Source organism: Cyprinodon tularosa, unplaced genomic scaffold, assembly GCF_016077235.1.
Source record: "Cyprinodon tularosa strain WSP-4 unplaced genomic scaffold, ASM1607723v1 ctg46, whole genome shotgun sequence".
Taxonomy (NCBI): domain Eukaryota; kingdom Metazoa; phylum Chordata; class Actinopteri; order Cyprinodontiformes; family Cyprinodontidae; genus Cyprinodon; species Cyprinodon tularosa.
The window spans coordinates 2,438,158-2,458,228 of record NW_024039185.1 but is presented as its reverse complement, the minus strand read 5'-3'; the positions used below and the strand labels follow the sequence as shown (position 1 = coordinate 2,458,228).

General features: G+C 36.2%; 2 protein-coding genes across 3 annotated transcripts in view; both read right to left on the bottom strand.

Moving 5' to 3' along the window:
* Window positions 1–2,696: 2,696 nt before the first annotated feature.
* Window positions 2,697–5,277, bottom strand: fgf21 (fibroblast growth factor 21). The gene is made up of 4 exons (XM_038301081.1): window positions 3,972–5,277; window positions 3,764–3,841; window positions 3,270–3,373; window positions 2,697–3,176 (listed from the first exon to the last, which is right to left on the bottom strand). The coding sequence occupies exons 1-4, from the start codon at window positions 4,120–4,122 to the stop codon at window positions 2,886–2,888; spliced, it is 624 nt and encodes a 207-aa protein (XP_038157009.1). The 5' UTR covers window positions 4,123–5,277; the 3' UTR covers window positions 2,697–2,885.
* A 5,424-nt stretch (window positions 5,278–10,701) lies between these two features.
* The window catches only part of LOC119793759 (liprin-alpha-3-like), a 36,564-nt gene continuing 27,194 nt past the window's right edge, over window positions 10,702–20,071 (bottom strand). For both annotated transcript variants that reach the window (XM_038301013.1, XM_038301012.1), the window contains exons 21-32: window positions 18,115–18,211; window positions 17,811–17,892; window positions 15,932–16,132; window positions 15,798–15,860; window positions 15,337–15,363; window positions 13,958–14,133; window positions 13,745–13,842; window positions 13,057–13,232; window positions 12,836–12,904; window positions 12,265–12,427; window positions 11,824–11,891; window positions 10,702–11,733 (exon numbers count right to left, since the gene is read on the bottom strand). In XM_038301013.1, the coding sequence (XP_038156941.1) occupies window positions 11,839–11,891; window positions 12,265–12,427; window positions 12,836–12,904; window positions 13,057–13,232; window positions 13,745–13,842; window positions 13,958–14,133; window positions 15,337–15,363; window positions 15,798–15,860; window positions 15,932–16,132; window positions 17,811–17,892; window positions 18,115–18,211 (1,205 nt within the window). In that variant the 3' untranslated portion in view covers window positions 10,702–11,733; window positions 11,824–11,838. The remainder of the gene's footprint in view (window positions 11,734–11,823; window positions 11,892–12,264; window positions 12,428–12,835; window positions 12,905–13,056; window positions 13,233–13,744; window positions 13,843–13,957; window positions 14,134–15,336; window positions 15,364–15,797; window positions 15,861–15,931; window positions 16,133–17,810; window positions 17,893–18,114; window positions 18,212–20,071) is intronic.

Sequence of the window (20,071 nt, the reverse complement as noted above, 5' to 3'; positions counted from 1 at the left end):
TGGAATTAATATATTTAATTTATGCTTTATTTGCTCAATGTTTTTATTCAAGATTACTATTCTATCAATTTTCTTGAAAGCTGTTGTCTCCTTTGGGTGGTTAACTTAAAAATATATGATGAAAGATTTATGCTATTAATGTATGCTATTGTTGGCAAATATACCATTAGCCAACTGAAAATTGTACTTTTCTATTTCATTATAAAAGAAAAATATATAAATATTTACAGGCAGTTGTGTCTGATCTTTTGCTGTATGGTGGTGTTGCCAAATAAGTTTTAACACTGTTCCTTTCTGTTTCAATTCAACTCATCACAATTTCCATTACATCAGAGAAGGACCAACAAAGGGTATCCAGACTATTGTAATGCTGCGTACATAAACCACTTTAGTAACTAGCTGTAAATTGTTTGTGTAGCAGCCATTAAAGGCTGCACAGATGAAATTAGTTTAAAGTCCAGATTCTTGCTTGCAGTAGGAGATGAGTTAAGAAGGAAAAGCAGGATGATTTTCATTATACGGATTTAGTTTTTTAACAGATAATTTAGACATTTCTTTTCTCATAGCAGCAGAGTGACTACTATCTCTCATGTATAGTGAGAAGTGTCCCTCTTTGCACCACTAATATCTATGTAATAAGCCTTATAACTATAAGCCATAACTTTTTTTGCAAGACACAACACACAAAAACAGACAGGAATAAATTTTTTTATTTGAGTAGGTCTGTAGTTCTTTTGGGTACACTTAATGAGTAATTATTGCATTTAACAAAATCATAAGCGCTATTGTTGCTGGTAAGTCTGCTGTGAAAGTTCTGTGAATCTTCAATTGGTCAAAAGGGGTCGCATAGTTTTATGTAAAGAACTGGGGGCTGCAAAGGACATGGGAAGGAATGATTTGTGTCTGGCAAAAACAGGTGTGTTGATTTAGCCAATATGGTGGATAAGAGTTATTTCCAAAAGGGTCACCATTCCTCTATGGTCTTTTTTCTGGTTGATGAAAACAGACCGTGATATCAGACATTTTCTGATATTCTTCAGTTGTTTTAGAACAAGCCTAGTTTGTCAATCATCAAAATTAGATTGCAGGAATAAAAATGCTAGGTCCTAATACTCTTCTAAATAAATGCATATATTTTTGCTGTTCACACCAGATTTGCTTTTTGTTTATTTTACTGTTTTTGTCATTTTATTTTGTGCAAGACTAAACAGTTTATCTCATAGAGCCTCACTGTCAGTAGCCTAAAGAAAAAGGCTTCTGTGTAAGAGTACTTTTATATCCCGAGCAACATAAAAAATTAACTAGTTATGATCATTACCCTTGGATAATACTAATTATTTTATTGTGGGGTTTTCAGTCTGCAACAACATTTGACTTTCTCTAGGCTTTAAAATATAAGACTAAGTATGGATGAAGCTGAAGCTGATGGGGTAACCTACATTTTGTTTTGTATTGTTCCAAACAAACAAATAAACAAAAGGTTAACCATTTTTTTCTGGTAAATGACTAAAAAAGCCAAATCTCTCTATAATCATTGCTTTGGTTGTTTTGAGGTAAAGGAAGTCTGTATATTTAGTGTTCTTTTAAAAATAAAGCCAAGGGGCAAAAAAGAATAGAAACCATGATATCCAGAGGTTACGGAACAGAGTATTTTCATTTATTTTTAACCTTAAATGTAAAGCTGAGTTTGTTTTACAATTTTCTCAGTTTTACAATTTTGCATTAAAGATTTTTCTTTCTCTTCCTGGTTCAGGGCACTAAAAGGAGTTTCAAGAATAAAACATAATATAAATGCACCTTATTTTCCCTTTATATGGAAATTCAAGTTAAGCCTCAGGAAAGTGAAAGGAGACATTCACACAAAAGGGAAAAAAAGAAAAAAAGAAAAAGTTAAATAAAAAGCGAGACTAAACAGTGTGGGAACCGTAGAAAAAAAAATGCTGTCCAGCTTCTAAAGATAAAATACTCAAATTCAAAAGTAGAATAATTCAAAAACTGTACAAAGTGTGCATTAACAATTTAAATAAAAACAACTTCAGACTATTTACAAATTGGAGAAAACAGTGCAATTAACAACAAGGTTGTAAACATTAACTGATTTTGTTAGGATAAGTGATGACTATAAAGTCTAACAGCTGCTGGGAGGAAGAGTCTGGTATATTACTCTTCTGTGAACCTGTGATGAAGCAGGCTGTCACTAAAGTACTGCTAAAGTTCTGCAACAGCTTCAAGCGTGGGATGGGACACATTGAACTTCTCAGACATATGCAGCTGCTACTCTGTATGTAAACTAGGAAGCTATCATATGTTTTTTCCCTATGTAAGCAAAGCAATCATGCAGATTGGCTTGAAACTCAAAAATAAAACTTTGAGCTGCTTTGCGTTCCTTTATAATTTCATCCACTAGAGGGCAGTCCTGCTTTCACATCGGACATTTTTTCCTCTACTGTGCAGGGAAGGAGTGAACATCAGCTCAGAAGTTATGATTTTAGCTGTATATTGGTAAAACAGACATCACAATGATCTTCTGGATTATATTAATTTGCACTGAAAATGTACTTGCAGGCTGAGGGAGAAGGAAAAAGCTTGAACTGTGCAAACAATTTCCCAGAGTAGGAAATTGGGAAGAAAAAAAAAAAATCATATAATTAATATTTAAAAAAAATACTTAAAGACATAAAATATTCTCAGAATAAATTAGAATTTCAACAATATTTAAATAAAAAATAAACTAAATAAATAAATAACTTAAGTCGAAATAAATTTCACTGAAACATTCTGAAAAACAAATAATAATAACAGCAACAAGAAAAATAAATAATGTCAACTCATGTGTCAAAGTTAAAATCCCAAACAGCCCTAATTTTTCTTTTTGCAGTAAAATTTTACTTATCCATAAATTGCTGAGGACTGACCATTGTGTCCTGTCCTATCCCAAAAAGGTCTTCAGAGTCTATGTTGAAGTTCCTATGAGCTTTTGTTGATTCCTCAGAAACATTCTCCATTGGTAAAGTATTCCTTAGAGGTAGGAATCTTGTGAAAGGAACTGAGTGTCGATCAGGAGAATTTCTAGCGGCCAAGGATAAAGGGATCCCATTGTGTGAGTTAAGGAAACGGGTGTAGCCATCAGCCAGCAGGAGTTCTCTGAAGGAGCAGTCCGCTTCCTCATATACTCTCTGAAATGAAATGGTATTGAGTTGAATAAGTCAAAGAAAGAGGACTGGAAAAGAGTCAAAAATTGATCATGTTTGAATTCTCTTTTATCTTACCTGCCCCCTTAGATTTCCCATGCTATCCATGCAGAGAAACATGGATGATGAATGTCCCTTTATGACAACATGGCCCTGTTTAACTGATTTTAACTGCAACACACCTGGAAAAGAGAAATTTGCTCAGTTTCATATATTGGAGATTTTTTTCCTTATTTCTGAGTGTGATGACAAGCTCAAATTCCTGTACTTAAACAGATATTTATATATATAAAAAAAGAAATTCTTGATTTTTTTTATTCAAAGTTCCCAGCCAGTCTGATAAATTTGAAACATATAATCTTTTAACAATTGCTTCAGTTAAACTTATACTGTGAGAATAATTGATCGTTTTCTATTGATAAATGTATTTAAACTTTTTTTAATTATTTTTTCTTATTTGAGATTGGAGTATTTCTTTCCATAGGCTTTTTCACATAATTCCAAGTGGTGCAAAAAAAAAAAAAAGAATCCTGTTTTTACAAATATAGTGTTTTAATCATTTAGTTACTCACTATATGGGGTCTGAGCATCACTTCCAGTCACTCTCCCATCCAGGTTTATCTGCAAATACAGCCCATGCCTGTGATTTTCTGAAACAAAATAAAGGAAGGAAAGGAATACACGTATTTAGTATATATTCATAAAAAATCTTCTCATTACTTTGATTTCTATATTAAGCATTGAATACAACTAAAATGGAGAAGCAAATACTTTACATACCTGTATAGAGATGGACCTCTCTGTGCGGATTACTGAATGCAAAGATTGGATTGGATTCAGGGAGATAAAATGACCAGGAAATTGGAAATGTCAGGATAAGAACAAGGATGGGAAACGGGTAGAAAAACAGGTTATAAAGAAACAAAAACATTTTGAATTAGGAATAAAGGAAATGTTGAAGAAAACTGATCATAAATAGCTTGAAAATAAAAACAAAATAAATTAATAATAAATAATAAATATGAAATTCTTGAGTCTGTGTGATGAACTTCTAAAGTCAAGGAAGTTTGGTGCTCTTATAAAGCAGTTAGGAGAAGGAGGTCCAACTTCATAAGAGAATGTATGAGTCACACCTTTTTACATATGCCTATTAAACTTGGATCCAGAGCAGAGTGGAACACATGTTCAATGATATTGTTTAACAACTTTGAAAAATCATGTCTATTTCAATTTATAAAAATATCAAATTTATTAATCTTGTTTTAAAATTTCCAAATATCCTAAAGTGAAATGCTTTAACATATGCAATACATTCTGAAAATTCCCGCGTCACTGTTTATATGAAATGTTCTACATGTTACCTCAACACACAGCTATGTGACTCCACAAACCTCAAACTAACTCACATCAGTGAGGTAAATCCTTTTGTCACATTCACACATTTACCGTAACCTACGTGCCTTTCCCTGCTGTCGTGCACTTGAAAAATAAACACATTTCAAAACCAAAAAAGAAGATATCACGCTAGCACATCCCTCTGCGTCATGGGCTGGATCAAAAGGTGGCAAATGAATATTAGAAGAAGTGACGAAGGCTATGTTTTGGACTTTATGGTGTTTATTCTGTTTGATGTATTGGTGTTTTAGAGAGAAAGAGAAGGAAGGAGTGGGTTGAAACAAATTTCATAGTGTTTACAGGACTGCAGCTGTGGAGACAGCAGAGAGAGGACGCACGTCAGACTGTAAACTTAATGGTTAAGAAACGCTGCCTGGCATCCATCGAAAATAACACTTCACATTGCATCATTACTTGTTTTATGATAGTGTGCTTAAATCACTGATGCTTCCAATGTTTTGCTATTTTTGCAATGCAAAATATTTCATTATGTAAAAGAGAAAGTAAGGATACAAATATATATGAGAAACAAATCACAGTCAGTCTTTCCGTTGCCTTCCATTTTCAGAGCACATAAGCATCTTAAAAATCCTGCACCGTCATACACACTAAAACAGGAAGACACTGCCATATATGGGTGATGGTGTAGTGTTTGTCAATAGGAAATATTCCATGGTAATCCCCAAACCGACTGTTTTCTTCTTAAAAAAAAAAAAAAGCCTCAAAACAACCTCTTACAGTAATACTGCAGATATATTGGTACTAACAAAAATGAACATGCTCTGCACATTATCGTCGAAGCAAAAAACATTGATGACCTCTGTGGAAGAAAAGGGGGGGGGGGGGGATGAAAAACTTTTCTTCATCCATAAAAAATACTTCAATCCTATAAAAACAGTTTTTGTCATAGGGTTCTGAAAGAAACTGGGCTCTTCACCGCAAAAAAGTTTTTTTGAAGACGTTTCAACACCAAGAGTCTGTCAATTCTGTTGGCTCGTGAGCCAACTGAGCGAAAGTCTGGTTGCCTTCCAATTTGAGCCTGTTTGACTGAAAATTTACACAGGCAACTGGGCTCTAGGTGTTAAGGACAGAGACAATGTAAAGTTTATGCATAAGGACACAACACAGATGTGACGGAAAGCTGAAGTAGGAAGTAAACGTTTGACTGGCGAGGTGACCGTTGGTGTTGTTTGTGAGAATAAAGTTAACCTGTATACGAAAAGATTTCTTTTATAATGATTATCAGTACCACCTATCTGCTAATGTTTGGGGACAGCTCTTAATCATTGACCAATTCTTCAGTATACTTCCTCCTGTTTAGCCGCAGCAAGAGGATTCAGCAGATAGTTTTATTCATTGTGTCTGAGCTAAATTCATTTCACTTCAGTTTATTTATAGTGGCAAATCACAACACATATCATCTCAAGGCACTTTACAATTTAACCAGATCATACAGTCAAATTGATTTAGAGTTTTCTATGTACCGAAAACCAGCAGATTGCCTCGACTCATTGACTCGAAGGCAATTTCTCACACCAAGCATGTTTGTAGGAACAGTGGAGAGGAAAAACACCCTTTTAACAGAAAGAAACCTCCAACAGAACCAGGCTCAGTGTGAGCAGCCATCTGTCGAGGCTGACGGAGGTTCGGGAGAAAGGGGCAGAGATGGCAAAAGAAGCAGAGATACAAAGGCAACTGTAAACCAGCTCCACAGCCAGTCGAACGAGCTCAGAGCCAGCCCCCATGTCAGAGAACAAAGAGAGCACATCCAGCCAGTCACAGTCAGATAAACAGGACAACACTTAGGACAGACCAAGCTTGAACATCTATAAACGAAGGTGTTGATGGCAGCAGCACAGCTGATATTTCTCTCCAGGATGGTGTCACAGTCAAACAGGAACAGACCAGAAGAAGCTACTATGAGAAAAACCATAGAGAAGAGAGCATAAAGTTAGAGATTGAACTAACAAATTCTGCAGAGTGGGAGATTAGAGATAAAATGAAGCAGAATGATGAAAAAGGAGTCCTTAACAGTGATGGGACTAACGGCGTTGAAAGTAACGGCGTTACTAACGCCGTTACCTTGTTTTAGTAACGAGTAATCTAACTAATTACTTTGACTGTAACTATAACGCAGTTACCATTGCAGGCACCCCGTTACTGCGCGTTACTCAGGTCGCACAATGAACCTTTTTTCATGATAGGACTCGTGCGCAGCTGCGTGAAGCTGACACCCCACCCACGTCAAAAAACTCTGCAAATAGACTGAATGGTTAGTGCAACGTTAGTGCAGATTTGTGCAGAAAAAAATATTGTTTGTGCTACTTTTGTTTAAGAGATATTAAAGATTTATTTTAGGTCATCCAGAGGTGCGCGCCTTGTCATGAGAGAGGGGAGGATGAGATTCCGTCTGTCAGTTGAATAGGTGGGTGTTTCTGCTGGTGGGTGTTAACGTACAGCACACACAGAGAAATGGAGAGTGAGGATGACTCCAGCAGCAAAACAGCGTTTTCCACATGGAAATACCGGTGTTACGTCGAGCTGCGTTTCACCATCACATAACGGTTTCCTCTGCTTCTCCACACAGCGCAGGCGGCAAGAGTCACCGCGCAAGCGACAGGAAACGCGCATGCTCGCTAAAGGCGCGCAACCCTGTGCTCGCGCCACAGGAGAACTATGGAGAGCGTGAACGATCAAATGAACCTGACAACAGCCAGAAATGATAGCCTATATGGAGAAAGGGAGAAATCTGGATGGATGGATGGATGGATGGATGGATGGATGGATGGATGGATGGATGGATGGATGGATACTCTGCCTTCTCAACCTACTGTTTTTTTTATTTTAAACATTATTTGATGGCCTTTGTGGCAGGGATGGAGATCCATATTTTATGTCACACACAGAGTATACATCTAGATAGATAGATGGATAGATGGATGTTGCAGTATCTATAACAACCCAAACACACAGGATTTCAGAATTAGACATCCCCAGTTATTAATTTCATATACTCACCGGATCTGAATGTCCTGTTATAAAACTTCACATCGCGTTCCCCCCTGATGTCATTTACGTTGAGTTGCAATAAATGCTAAACTGTCTGCAGGTTCTTGTCTTTGTCGTCCGCTCTATTCAGCTGGCTTTGAAAACACACGGCGAGAAGGTGGGGGCCGGGTGGTGAGGTTTACGGGGGCGAGAAACGCAAAAGTAACGCAATAGTTACTTTTACTAGTAACTAGTTACTTTTATTGTGGAGTAACTCAGTTAGTAACTCAGTTACTTTTTGGGAGAAGTAACTAGTAACTATAACTAATTACTTTTTCAAAGTAACGTGCCCAACACTGGTCCTTAAGTCCTTCAGCAGTCTAAGCCTATAACAGCATAACTATAGAGATAGCGCTGCAACCTGAGCCCCTCTAACTATAAGCTTAATCAAAATGGAAAGTTTTAAGCCTACCCTTAAAAGTAGACAGGGTGTCTGCCTCATGCACTAAAACTGGTAGTTGGTTCCACAGGAGAGGAGCCTGATAACTAAAAGATCTGCCTCCCGTTCTGCTTCGAGAAATTCTAGGAACCACTAGTAAACCTGCAGATTGAGAGCGAAGTGCTCTTTTAGGAACATAAGGAACATCATATCTCTGATGTAAGATGAATCTTGGCCATTTAAAGCTTTATATGTGAGAAGGAGGGTTTTAAATTCTACTCTGGATCTAACAGGAAGCCAATGAGGAGAAGCAAGGATAGGAAAGATATGATCTCTCTTATTAATTTTCTTCAGACCTCTGACTGCAGCATTTTGTGCATGTGCACGTGCATGTCTTATCGAATCTTTCCCAAATTTGTGGGCTTTTTTTTTAAATAGAGGTCATCTGCCACTGTGGGAAATTACAGCCAGCTTTGGCAATACAAAAAAAAGAAGTTGTGCTTTTAGATCCCACTGCAGTGTGCCAGGGATCTACATTTCAAACAGCATACCTCCTGATTTTTCTTCACTAGATGAGTACACATGAAGTGTCAGTTAAGTTTAAGGGATATACTTTAATATTGTTGTGTTTGCCCTATGTGGCTCAGTTTTTACCATTTTCTACACATTTTTTTGTGATTTTGGTAACAGGTTGAATATAAAGTACTGATTGTGATCAAAGGTTTAAAACGAGTAGAACATTAATTAAAAGAGGGAAATGAGAATCTGAATTTATTTTATCACAACACACAGTAAGAACGTTGGGGGCCAAAAATAATGGAGGATGACCTAACATATATTTATATATATATATATATATATATATATATATACAAAACATTTTTTTTTCTTTTTTTTTCAACTTTTTAAACTAAGATAGTATCACATGTATCTGTGATAAAGCAGGATCGGAAATAAAAATACCAGAAAAAAAAAACAAGAAAACTATAAATATAAATAAGGAGTAAATAAGGAGTAATTAGAAATATGCTTTATTTAATCTGTAATTTCAGCAGCGCAGTATTTATATTTTCTTTTATCACTCAATCTTAAGGCTGACCAGTTTACCTCTCAAGCTGGGTGCTGTTCTTAACAAAAATGCAGTTCTTCATTGCCCAATCTGAATACAGTGCAAGTCCTCCTGATATCTCCAAGAAAACCAACCCATCCATATTTTAGAAAAAAACTAAGACTCTTCACCAAATAATACTTTAAACTTAAGAATTGTATTCAAGATTTAATATAAGTATAACAAAGTTATAAAATCCAGCATGAAGCCTGTGATTTTTTCTCATTAATCTCCCTCTTTTTTTATAGTTTTACTTGTTTGTGTTGCTTGTTAATGCAAATACATTCTACCTTGTAGGAGTCAGGGCTGTCTAGGCAAAATAAAGCAGTAATTTATTCTGTGTTATGCCAAATAAATGGTCTGTTTTTTTAACATCACTGACCGATCTTTGATAGACCAAAGAGTGATTTGAACCATGCAAACCAATAGAACCATGAAAATTGGTCAGATAATCATTAAAATAAACTTTGGACTGCAAATTTCTCATCATTATGTATTAAACGATAGGAAAGCCAGTTTAAGCACAAATCCAAGTGTGGCCTAGTGATTAGGGCATTGCACATGGAATCCAGAAGTTCTGAATTCAAGCCCCACTCCCACGGACTGTCACCCTGGGTCCCTAAGAAAAATCCTTAACCCCCACACTGCTCCCTGGGCCCCACACAATGACAGCCCACTGCTCCCTAAGGGGATGGGTTAAATGCAGAGTTCTTTTCTATTAAAGGTCTTATGTATTATTGTTTTTGCCTTCTAAAGTCTACTAAAGGCATTTATATTATGGAGTATTTAAATATTAAATATTTTAGTTTTCAAACCAGGAAACTGCAATGGTATCTCTTTTTATTGGCTCTGTCGCACGTTTCATGAAATCGCCCCTTCTAGCAATTAGGCTCCTCTGTAGGACTGCAGAACAAGACTGAGAACTCTCCCGAGTAAAAAACACATTTCACAACTTAGCAAAAAAAAAAAAAACAGTTGCTGTCACCGTGCAGATTAGCTACTAAGGGTCCATTTCCTTCCAACTTTGCGAAGAAATAATCATGGTTTAATTTACGTCATTCCTGCAGATTGGAGAAAGTTGATTTGCTGTTTACTGGGCCGGTAGATTCAGGTATGTTCTTCCTTGCGGTGAGGGGGCTATGAAAGCCCTATGTTATGTCATTGCCCCTTTTCTTTCCAGGACAGGGAGTGTCACTTGCTCCGGAAGCAGAATTGACAACGCTCAATCATTATTTTGATAAATAATTAAGTTAAAAGCTATAAAAGTGGATTTTGCCTTAACAAACATCTCAAAATTCACATTACATATGTGTTTATCATAAATAGAATGTAAATCCACCTGTACTGCTATGTAAAATAAAGATCTAACTGTCTTTCAAAGTGAAAATCAGTTTGAACTAGCATCAGGTCAGATGTTAAATCTAACATTATGTTAAATCAGACTCCCTATGGTAAAATTAGCATTGTGTTATGCCCTGCTTCCTCCAATAGCCGTTCATCTTTTAGCACAAGATAGTTAGGAAGGAAATTTGCACTGCTTCATTAGTCATTGTACGGCAAAAACTACAAAATCAGCAAAGTTACAGGTATGTTTTTTTAATTACAGCTTTTACAATCATGTTCATTATTGTCATCATACTATGTTCAATTAATGTCACTACTCTCCAGTTATATGAATTTAAATCATTACACAATGTGTTTTCTTTTTTGCCAAAATGTACACATACAAGTAGCATATCTTAAATGTCCATAGTTTAAAACATATTTCCTTTTATCAACTGGAAAATGAAATTACAGTCAGTCTCAAAACTTAGTATGAAATGAACAAACGGTTTAATACACACACATACGTACTGTACATACATACATACAATAGCAGTTATCATAAAAATGATACAAATAAAATACACACGTTTTACAAAGTCCTGACCCAAGCTTTCACTTCTCTAGATGACTGATATTATGAAGTTCACTCTGAAACGACAGATTTTGGCATGCATATTAACACAAATGCTTCCAATCTAAACTTTTTTTTTTCCTGGTTGGATCAGGAGTTTCTCAATAATCACTTTCCCAACTCTAATCATTGGTCCTATTCCCATTTGTGCATCTCATCTTCACAATGGCTTCACAGCACATTGGTATTCCACATTAGCCTCCACTTCAGCACATTTTCATGTAGCTGAAGGTTATCAGGAGTATTTTCTCCTATCAGTTGATAATAAATCTGCCATTTCTCTTTAACAGTAATGCTTTTTTCAATTTCATAAAAAACTGTAAATTCATTGTCAATATTGCCGTCTCAGAAGAAGAAAATGAATTTACGATAGGCCATGGTCACTTTCTACAGATTCAAACATGATCATCATGCCACAACTATGGTGAGAAAGAGACGCACAGGGAGAGAAATAGAGAGAGAGAGAGAAACTGATGGAAAATGGACATTCACTCGTTATTTTGTTTTAAGAAATCATTCACACACTGTCTTTGAATATTTGAGGACAGATGGCTCCAATGCTGTTGGCCGTCTTCTAATGTGTCCATTTTTGCTCTTCAATATATTATTTTTCTTGAAAAATTTGTTTTTCTTTAGACTGAAGTACAAGTGGGTTCTAAAAGACAGAAATAAAATAATTAGAGTAAAAGAATTATCGGAATTATTTGTGATTTCAGGTCATGCTGCTTTTGGGTAGAATTCTCACCTGGTGTGCTTATATTTAGCAAGAGTATGTTCTCACAGAACCCGACTCTCCTCTGGGGCCGGGGTTAGCTGATAAAGAGAAGAAGGAAATTAGCTAACAGAGCTCTATACTGTAGTTAACATTCAATTCGATGGATAGACGTACAGATAGATGGAACTTTTTTATAAAAGACTGCAGGAAGAATTCCATAAGTATAATAATTTTAAAGTCATTTTCCACATCAGGAAAATTCTCAAATTCTGTACTTTTCGAACATGCATTGCAACCCTTCTACCTAACCCTTGTTCTAATGAGATGTATTTTTTGGGATTTTTTGTTTTTCTACCTACATTATATTAAATACCTAAACAATTTGCAACAAACAACTTGGCTATAACTGTGTCCGTACATAATGAAACTCATTGCTTAACGACTGAACCATGCTGTGCTGCAGCTTCTCACCTTCACTCTGGACCTTCCTCAGTGTGACAGAGGGGGTCGAAATAGCAGAGGCACGAAAGTTGGCAGGTAATGTTTCCGAGGAATCAGAGGTGACCCCACGGAGGTCCTTCTCCCGGAACATCTTTCTCCAAGATGGTGAGCGGGTAAATGTTTTTGTGCCATCCTGTAGATAAAGAAAATAACGGTACTGATTCAAAAACCCCACAGGATGCACAGCAGAGAACATCTATTAGACCCTCCTAATGAACTAGCATTTGACAAAGCACTCTCTTTTTGACAGCTAAGCCTTAAATGCTGTAACTAAGCAATTAGCGTCCATGTAAACACAGCTGAAACACTTTTGCGTGCCAAAGATGTGCAGGCGGTGGCATATGCACAACGAAAACTTGGCTTCCCCTATAAATAAGAGCTATGGGGCACATTTCACCTGATACGTTTGTCATTCAGAAGAATTTGACAAGTGTGCAACAACGGCTCTACTATATAGTCCTAATCAGACGGGTTACATTAAAGTTCAAACTGGCAACAATGATGTGGAGTGATTTTCCACTGACTGTTGCCTTTGTCATACCTCATCAGGCCTCCTTTCTGTTCCCATGGAGATCAGAGCATTGTACTCCTTCTCTAGGAGCTGCCTCGCCTGCAAAAACACAAATCAGACTCAGACATCAGCTGAGTTTTGGCTAGTTTGTGAGATGAAAATGGGATTGAGCTTGAAATAAGCCAGGCAGGTGTTGCACAAATATTTATAATAAGCAATAAATGTTGTAGTTTATGTGTAGAGCACAGTACCTGTGTGTTCTGATTTGGTATCTGAAGAAGAAGTGCCAAGTCTGTGTAGTCAAACGTGTCATCGAGAGCCAAGAGGGACCCATGCACCCCACTTTCTAAAAGGTTGTCTGCAAACTCTTTCAGACCGATGGACTGCATCCAACACATCACTCGCTCATTGGACCAAACCATCACATCTGGAGAGGCACATAGAAAAAGGGCAGAAGTTAGGCAACATCAATAAGGAGATTGATAAAGTGCACCACATTTATTGGCAGAATTATCAACCAGTAATAAAAATTTGTTTAACCTTCTATAGACTAATGGTTGTAAAGTTTGAAAGTTTAAAGGTTCCATATGAACATCATTGTTTTGCAGGGAGATTCTGTGATATTAATAATTCACCTCCAAACCAAACTTTAGAATCTTGTGACAATTCATAGTTATGAAACTCTGCAAATGATTAAAAAGTTGTTAAGAGAGGAGAAAATTTACAATGTTGGTAAAAAAAACCCAAAACAATTTAACTAACTTCCACTAATTCAATAAAATTAATAGCGTGTTAATTGTTTTTTTTTTAAGCATTTAGTGTGAGATCTTGTTTCTGCAATAAAATATGTACTTATTTTTGGACTTTTCTGTCATATCTTCAACATAAAAAGTAATAAAATCAAATCATTTAGCAGCTATTTGCGTAAATAAGACTCACCCGTGTTCTGATGCTGACTTTCTTCCCTCCTCCTCTCTAACTCTTTCCTGTCATAGTTGAGACGCTTCAAGCACATGATCCCATAGTGAAGACTCACCCTAAATGCAGAAAATAACACATTTTATCCTGTTTTTTCACAACTACAACAAAACACAATTCGGAAGTGCTGGAAAAGTAAAGACAAGAAACAGATAATCAACTTCTGTGTCTCACCTATGGAAACTGTCCACCATCTTCAGCTGTCCTCTCAGTTCCTTCTTGGTGAGGTGATCAAGCATACGGGCATCGACCAGCGACTCCATGAAGTAAGAGCGATACTGGGGTAGACCAAGACTGGGAAGCCATTCATTTCCAACCCACTCATGGTTCATGTCCCCATGGGCCAGAATCTGGAAGACCAGAGGATTGATTTATAAATTTCACTATTCTTCAGCTTTTCAAAGTATCTCACAAAGAACAAAATGTAATACTTGCTAGTTAAACAGATCTGACATCCAATTTTTGTCAAAAGCAGCCATCAAAAACATAAGACGATATTCCTTTAGTTCTATTTGTCATTTTTTAGACCTCTACCATCTATCAAGAGTATCACCCCAGGGCAGATGTTGGACACCTGCATTCATTACATTGACTTTATATTACACAAAAAAAATGGTTAACAGTATTTGTCTTCGTCCTAGATGCTGCCAGTTGCAGATGCTTCTGCTTGCATTTTCCAAAGAAATATTTTTTCTCACAAAACATAACAGTTTTTCTTTAAATAAAAGTTACTAATTATTATTATTTTCAAAACTGTTAGCCCAAACTATTGATCAAAATAGTTTGTTTATGACTTCATGAAGATGCATGGGGAATAATAATTAGAATTCTTCCAAATGGCCAACAGGAGGCGCATGACTGCTCATAGAGAAAAATACATTTTAATTATTAAGGAATGTAACATTTTTACTAATGAGTTTGTGACTTTATTGGCTTGTATTTTATTACTCCTATTACTATTTTTATATTTCAAAGATATATATATATATATATATTTATTTACTATTAAACAATTAAGCACATAATACTGTGGGACATGGCTATTACCCCTTTTATTGTTTTTAATGTTTTATTCCTATCCAGGATCAGAAGGAGAGGGGGAAATGTTGGTGAAATCACCCTCGTCTCTGTCACTTTCTTGTTTATTTCCATTTGACTTCTATGGTACATTGTAATATATCCAACTCAAAAAAGGTTCAGTCTAATGTTAATTTCACAAATATTAGAAATTGTTTTACAGATGATGAGATATTCCATTTCAACTGGCACGGTATTGCTAGAAAAATGTCCTGAATAACAGCATTTCAAGCAGAAAAAAACAAAGAAAACAAGAAAGAAAGAAAAAAAGCATTAAAGTTTCATTTTCTGTGTTATATTTTGGGAATGAAATGCTTTTACTGAGCGAATCCCCATTTTGTCAAAGCCTTCAAGCTAATTTACTTTTACCGTAATTAATACTGTAATTGTCATTCACTAAAGGCTGTGACACACAGGACACCTTGGAATAACATGTTAGTTTAAGCCTTGTTAAAATAAAATCAATCTTTTCTCACCTGATCCCAGCTGAACTCCTTCTGCTCCTTTTTGGTTTAAAAAGAATGTAAAGAATAAAGGGAAAGAGAGTTGGAAAGAAAAGGAAAGATCACCAGGTAGAAGTATGATGTTTTTTGCATGTGTGTGTTTATGTTTGTTACAGTGAATCAGTGCCAAGACAGAATGGAATGGAGAGGGAAAGCAGAAGAAGGAAAAGCTTTGTTAGTGAGTGAGAATTAGTGGGAAAAAACACAGCATTAAAACAGATTTCTAGGGAACAGCAGGGAAAAGTTGAAGCCAAACATTCCTAATCAGAGACAAAAAAAAAAGAAAAAAAAAGCTTTATTCAAATTGCTCACTTTGCAATAAACTGGTTTGTTAACAAAGGTGCTTCTATATAAGCACCTTGAAACAAAAACTGTTAACATAAATGAATACAAATCATAAATCCTGATTAGATATCATCAGATTCAAGCCTTACTGGTTTGGTAGCAGCAGCGAGTGACTCCATCTCTGCATGTGTCATCCAAATATTACTGGTCGACTGCAAAAACAGAAGTTAAACTCAGTCTCCTTTGCTTACATCAGAGCACAGATTTTTTCACTAAGGCTTACAGAACGAGTGCTGGCAGGTGCTGAGGGACTCGTGAGGGAAACCATTTCCTGGATGGCCAGACGAAGCTTGAGCCTGTGCAGAGGGTTGCTGATCCCGATTTCCCTCTGAATCTCCGTATCTGACAGGTTAGCCATGATGGCACCACTCTTCACGTTGGCACGGCAGGCTGCCACGTACCACGCAGGCATCCCGACCCACAGCTTGGAAAACAAAGGGTGGATGTTTAAACTCTTTAAGCTTTTATTAGTTCTAAAAGAAAAAAAAAAAAACATATAAACCCCAAATATATACAAGTAGGAAACCATTATTTTTCTTTAGGCAAAAAATGAATAAATAAATATGAATTAAAAAATATGTATGTGTTACATTTTTCAGTGTTTGCCTTTTCGTGTGGTTCAGATGCTTGAAGAATGCAATCTTTTTTTAATTTTTACACATAAAGGTTTGGTAGCAACGTAAATGGCCTGTACTTAAATTGCGCTTTTTTTCAAGTCACATGACTTGACTAAAGTGCTTTACACTACATTCAGTCATTCAAGCATGCACACATTCAAGCACACTGATGGTGGCCAGCTAGATTGTAGCCACAACTGCCCCCGGACATAATGACTAAAAGCCAGAGTTGGGGCTTGAACCGACAACCCTCCGGTTACAACCTCCTTAATTGAAATCGATTTTTTAAAGATTCAAATGTTCAGTATATTCAACTGTAGTGGCTAACTTTGAGCCATTAGCTATATTATGCAGGATGCTTGAAAGTTGTTGGGATAATCTTCATTAATGCATTGGGGCAACTGGAATCTTAGTTCCTGCAGGATTCATTGACGCTGATTAAACAGATTTATGTTGCCCAATATTTCCAATGCTTATTACAGAAAACATATAGATTAGTGAAAATATTAGCTGGTGATCAGAACAACAAGATTTGGAAAGGAAATAGCTAAAAATGTTTTATCTCATTCAATCAGTGAACACACCATATCTAAGAGCTGCAAAATTGTTTTAGTAATATCTCTCTTAAGCATGGACGTTAAGAGTAAAAGTTCTACTCTCAAGAAAATGTTTTTTTCTAAAACATGTTGAGACACAACTGAGATCCATTTAGGCTGTGAGTGAGCAGAACATCACTTTTAGCAGATAACAGGAAAGCTGAGTGAGCACAGCAAAAATGCTTTGTTTTGTTGCCACAAATTTTTACCACAAACATGCTTGATGTAAAACAGTTTCAAGTCTGTTAGAAATTACAGTTAAGCGAAGGATCTACAGTCTAAACACAGAGAGACTCCAACTTTAGTAATCCTAGTCACATTAACACTGCAAATCCCTAATATAAAAATGCTAATATCTATAATTATAACCTTCGTCATATAGTAAAACATGCCTGTGTAAGTTCATTGTCATCTGGGTCTTGGCAAAGATGAAGCAGGCTTAAATCTGAGGTAACGGGACTAGAACTCTAGCATTAGCTGACAAAGACTCTTGGATAGGTGTCAGAAGAGAAACACTCAGCGAAGGCTGCCTGCGCTTTAAGTCAGTTTTGTAATTTAGTAAAAACTTTTTTTTATTATTTTGAGTCTGCTCCTGAGATGATTTATATTTTTTTATTTTAAAAACACTTCTGATATTTTTAAAGCCAATACTCCAAGCTAATACTAAGGAAAATGGAAATCTACAAAAAATGGTCCTGAGAACGAAAAGACTTTATTGGTTTTGCCTTAAATTAGCAGATTTATCTTGAGATTTACTATCGCTGAGATGCCAGTTAGCTCATTTCCCAAACAAGTAAAGTTCTGGAAGAATGAATTACATTAAATCGGAGGACATTTAAAGTAAAGTATGTCAGTACAGTAGCTCGGCAGATCAGGGAGTGATACCTACTTCAAGCCATGTGACAACAGTAGGGCCATCCCATGAGGCAAAAGGAAGACCCTGACGACAAGCTTCTTCTAATAAGTCATGCCTGGCAAAGAAAGTGGAAAACAGAGGTTTAACAGAGATTAATTTCTTCATATCTCACCTTACACATGTCTCTATTTATAAATAACATTAAACATGAGATGTTCACACCACTACAAGGACATTTCCTTTATAGAATCAGTGATACCACAAGCCTGCTTGGTCACACTTGAATGATTAGTATGCGGTACAAATGAGAAGAGTGTGGAAAGATGGTTGGTCTCACTTCTTTTTGCTGCGACGATCTTTCTCTACTGTTCCCGTCCCGAGTTTTGCCAGGCCCAAAGGATCAGCTGAGCCAAGGTCATCAGAAGGAGTGGACGCTATAGAGGAAATAACTGTTCAAGTCCACTGTACTGTATATATTCCTACAGTAATCAAAGGTTACAGTTTCAAGCACCACCAGGATTTTAGAAAGTGAACATTTCAAACCTGGAACCAAAATGCTGATTCTGCAATTGAAAAACTTTTAAATTAAATAACAAATATGGTGCAGTCTACTTTGATTTCCATAGAGCAACCTCCCCAGGAGATATTGGAGAGGGGTTCACACTTGATCCATCATGGTATTTTGTTGACAGTGTCTGATAATAAACTTCAGAGTTTACAATCCTTATTTTTGTATATTATTCATCATAGACAAAACATTACTGATAAAATATACTATTGTTTTCTTGCTGAGCTTTGTCTGAGGCATTGCAACAAAATCTCAACCAATATATATATATGTTGATGCAAATCTGAAAGGCAATAAAGATTATTTAAAGTCTAACCTCAAAAAGCTCTATATTAAGAGCTTTAGGGTACATATCTTCAACATAATCCTCTATCTAGTTATGTCTACTATTTAAAGAGTAGCTCACCACATATTCAACTTTTATTTGCAGATACTCTGTACGAACAGGGTCCCAATGACTGCTATATCTTTACATTTAAGTGTGAGGGTTTTTTTTTATTATTCTGCAGTATTGCTACAAAAACCATCAAAATGGTTGAATACTGACTACTGCAGTCCATACATTTGGGTGTAAACACAACTTACTCAGCACAAGCCATAGTCTTTCTGTCTTAGGTGAAAGTCACTCAGGACATTATGGTAACAGCAGTAGTTCCAAATCACTCTTTGGTCGCTTGCCAAGAAATATGACTAGTAGGCATGTACGATATATCGCAATCATATCGGTGTCGGCCATCGTTTTTAATTTTTAAGCATATTTGTTTCAGTCCGATAAGTAAAACTGGCCTGAAGAAATGTTTATTTTTATAGAGCTGCTGTTTTGGGTCATGGTTTTCATGGTTTTAGAGATATGTATATATTATATATGATATCAGTAGATATTGGTTATATGCCATAATGGCAATGTTAATATCAATATCGGTGCAGATTTTCATTCATTAGTTTTCAGATAGGAGGGATTTTGACATTTGCGCAGCAGTTTGTGACAGACAGACCAGCAAGGATGAAGAGTCTGAAACTTTTACTGTCATTGACTGAAATCACATAATAAAGGAAAGTCAGATACAGCAAAGAAGATGTTTTCCTATGCGTTGAAAGTGGTTGCAGGAAACAGTATGTAACAAACTCTACATTAATTAATGATAAGTTAGTGAAACCCTTTCTAACTGGATAATGTCTTGCAACAACAAATGTTTAAAATTTTTTTAACTATTTTGTCTTGTGTGGTAGGCCCTTTTATTTAATGATTCACAATATTTTTTTTAGATAAGGGACGCGAGAGTGTGATTTGCAATCACTGCCGTCTCTGTGTTTTGGTTTTTATGACATAATCCATCTGTCATTGTTGTCTATCATTTCCCCTGTGTCTAGCCCATACTGCACCCGCTAAGGGTATCATTAGGTCAGCACCTTGAAGCAAACAGCTTAAGCTGAAAAGCTTGTGACCCACTGGGCTCCACAATGCTTCCATCAACCTCTGACATTGAGGGGGAGGAAAACTCCTTCACCTAAAAAGACCTGTTAGTAGCTTTAAAACCAGGGTCCCTCTGCTCACTCTCCACGCTTTGACTGACCACTCTCGTGGCATTTATCAAAATGTGTCGTTAGGCGGGTTTATGGGGGCTAGTTACACTTAAAAACAAATCCAAAAAAATATATTAGTCACAAAAATGTGTCTAATTAGTATTAAGTAAATGTCACTGAAAACATTTTGAAGATAAAGAGG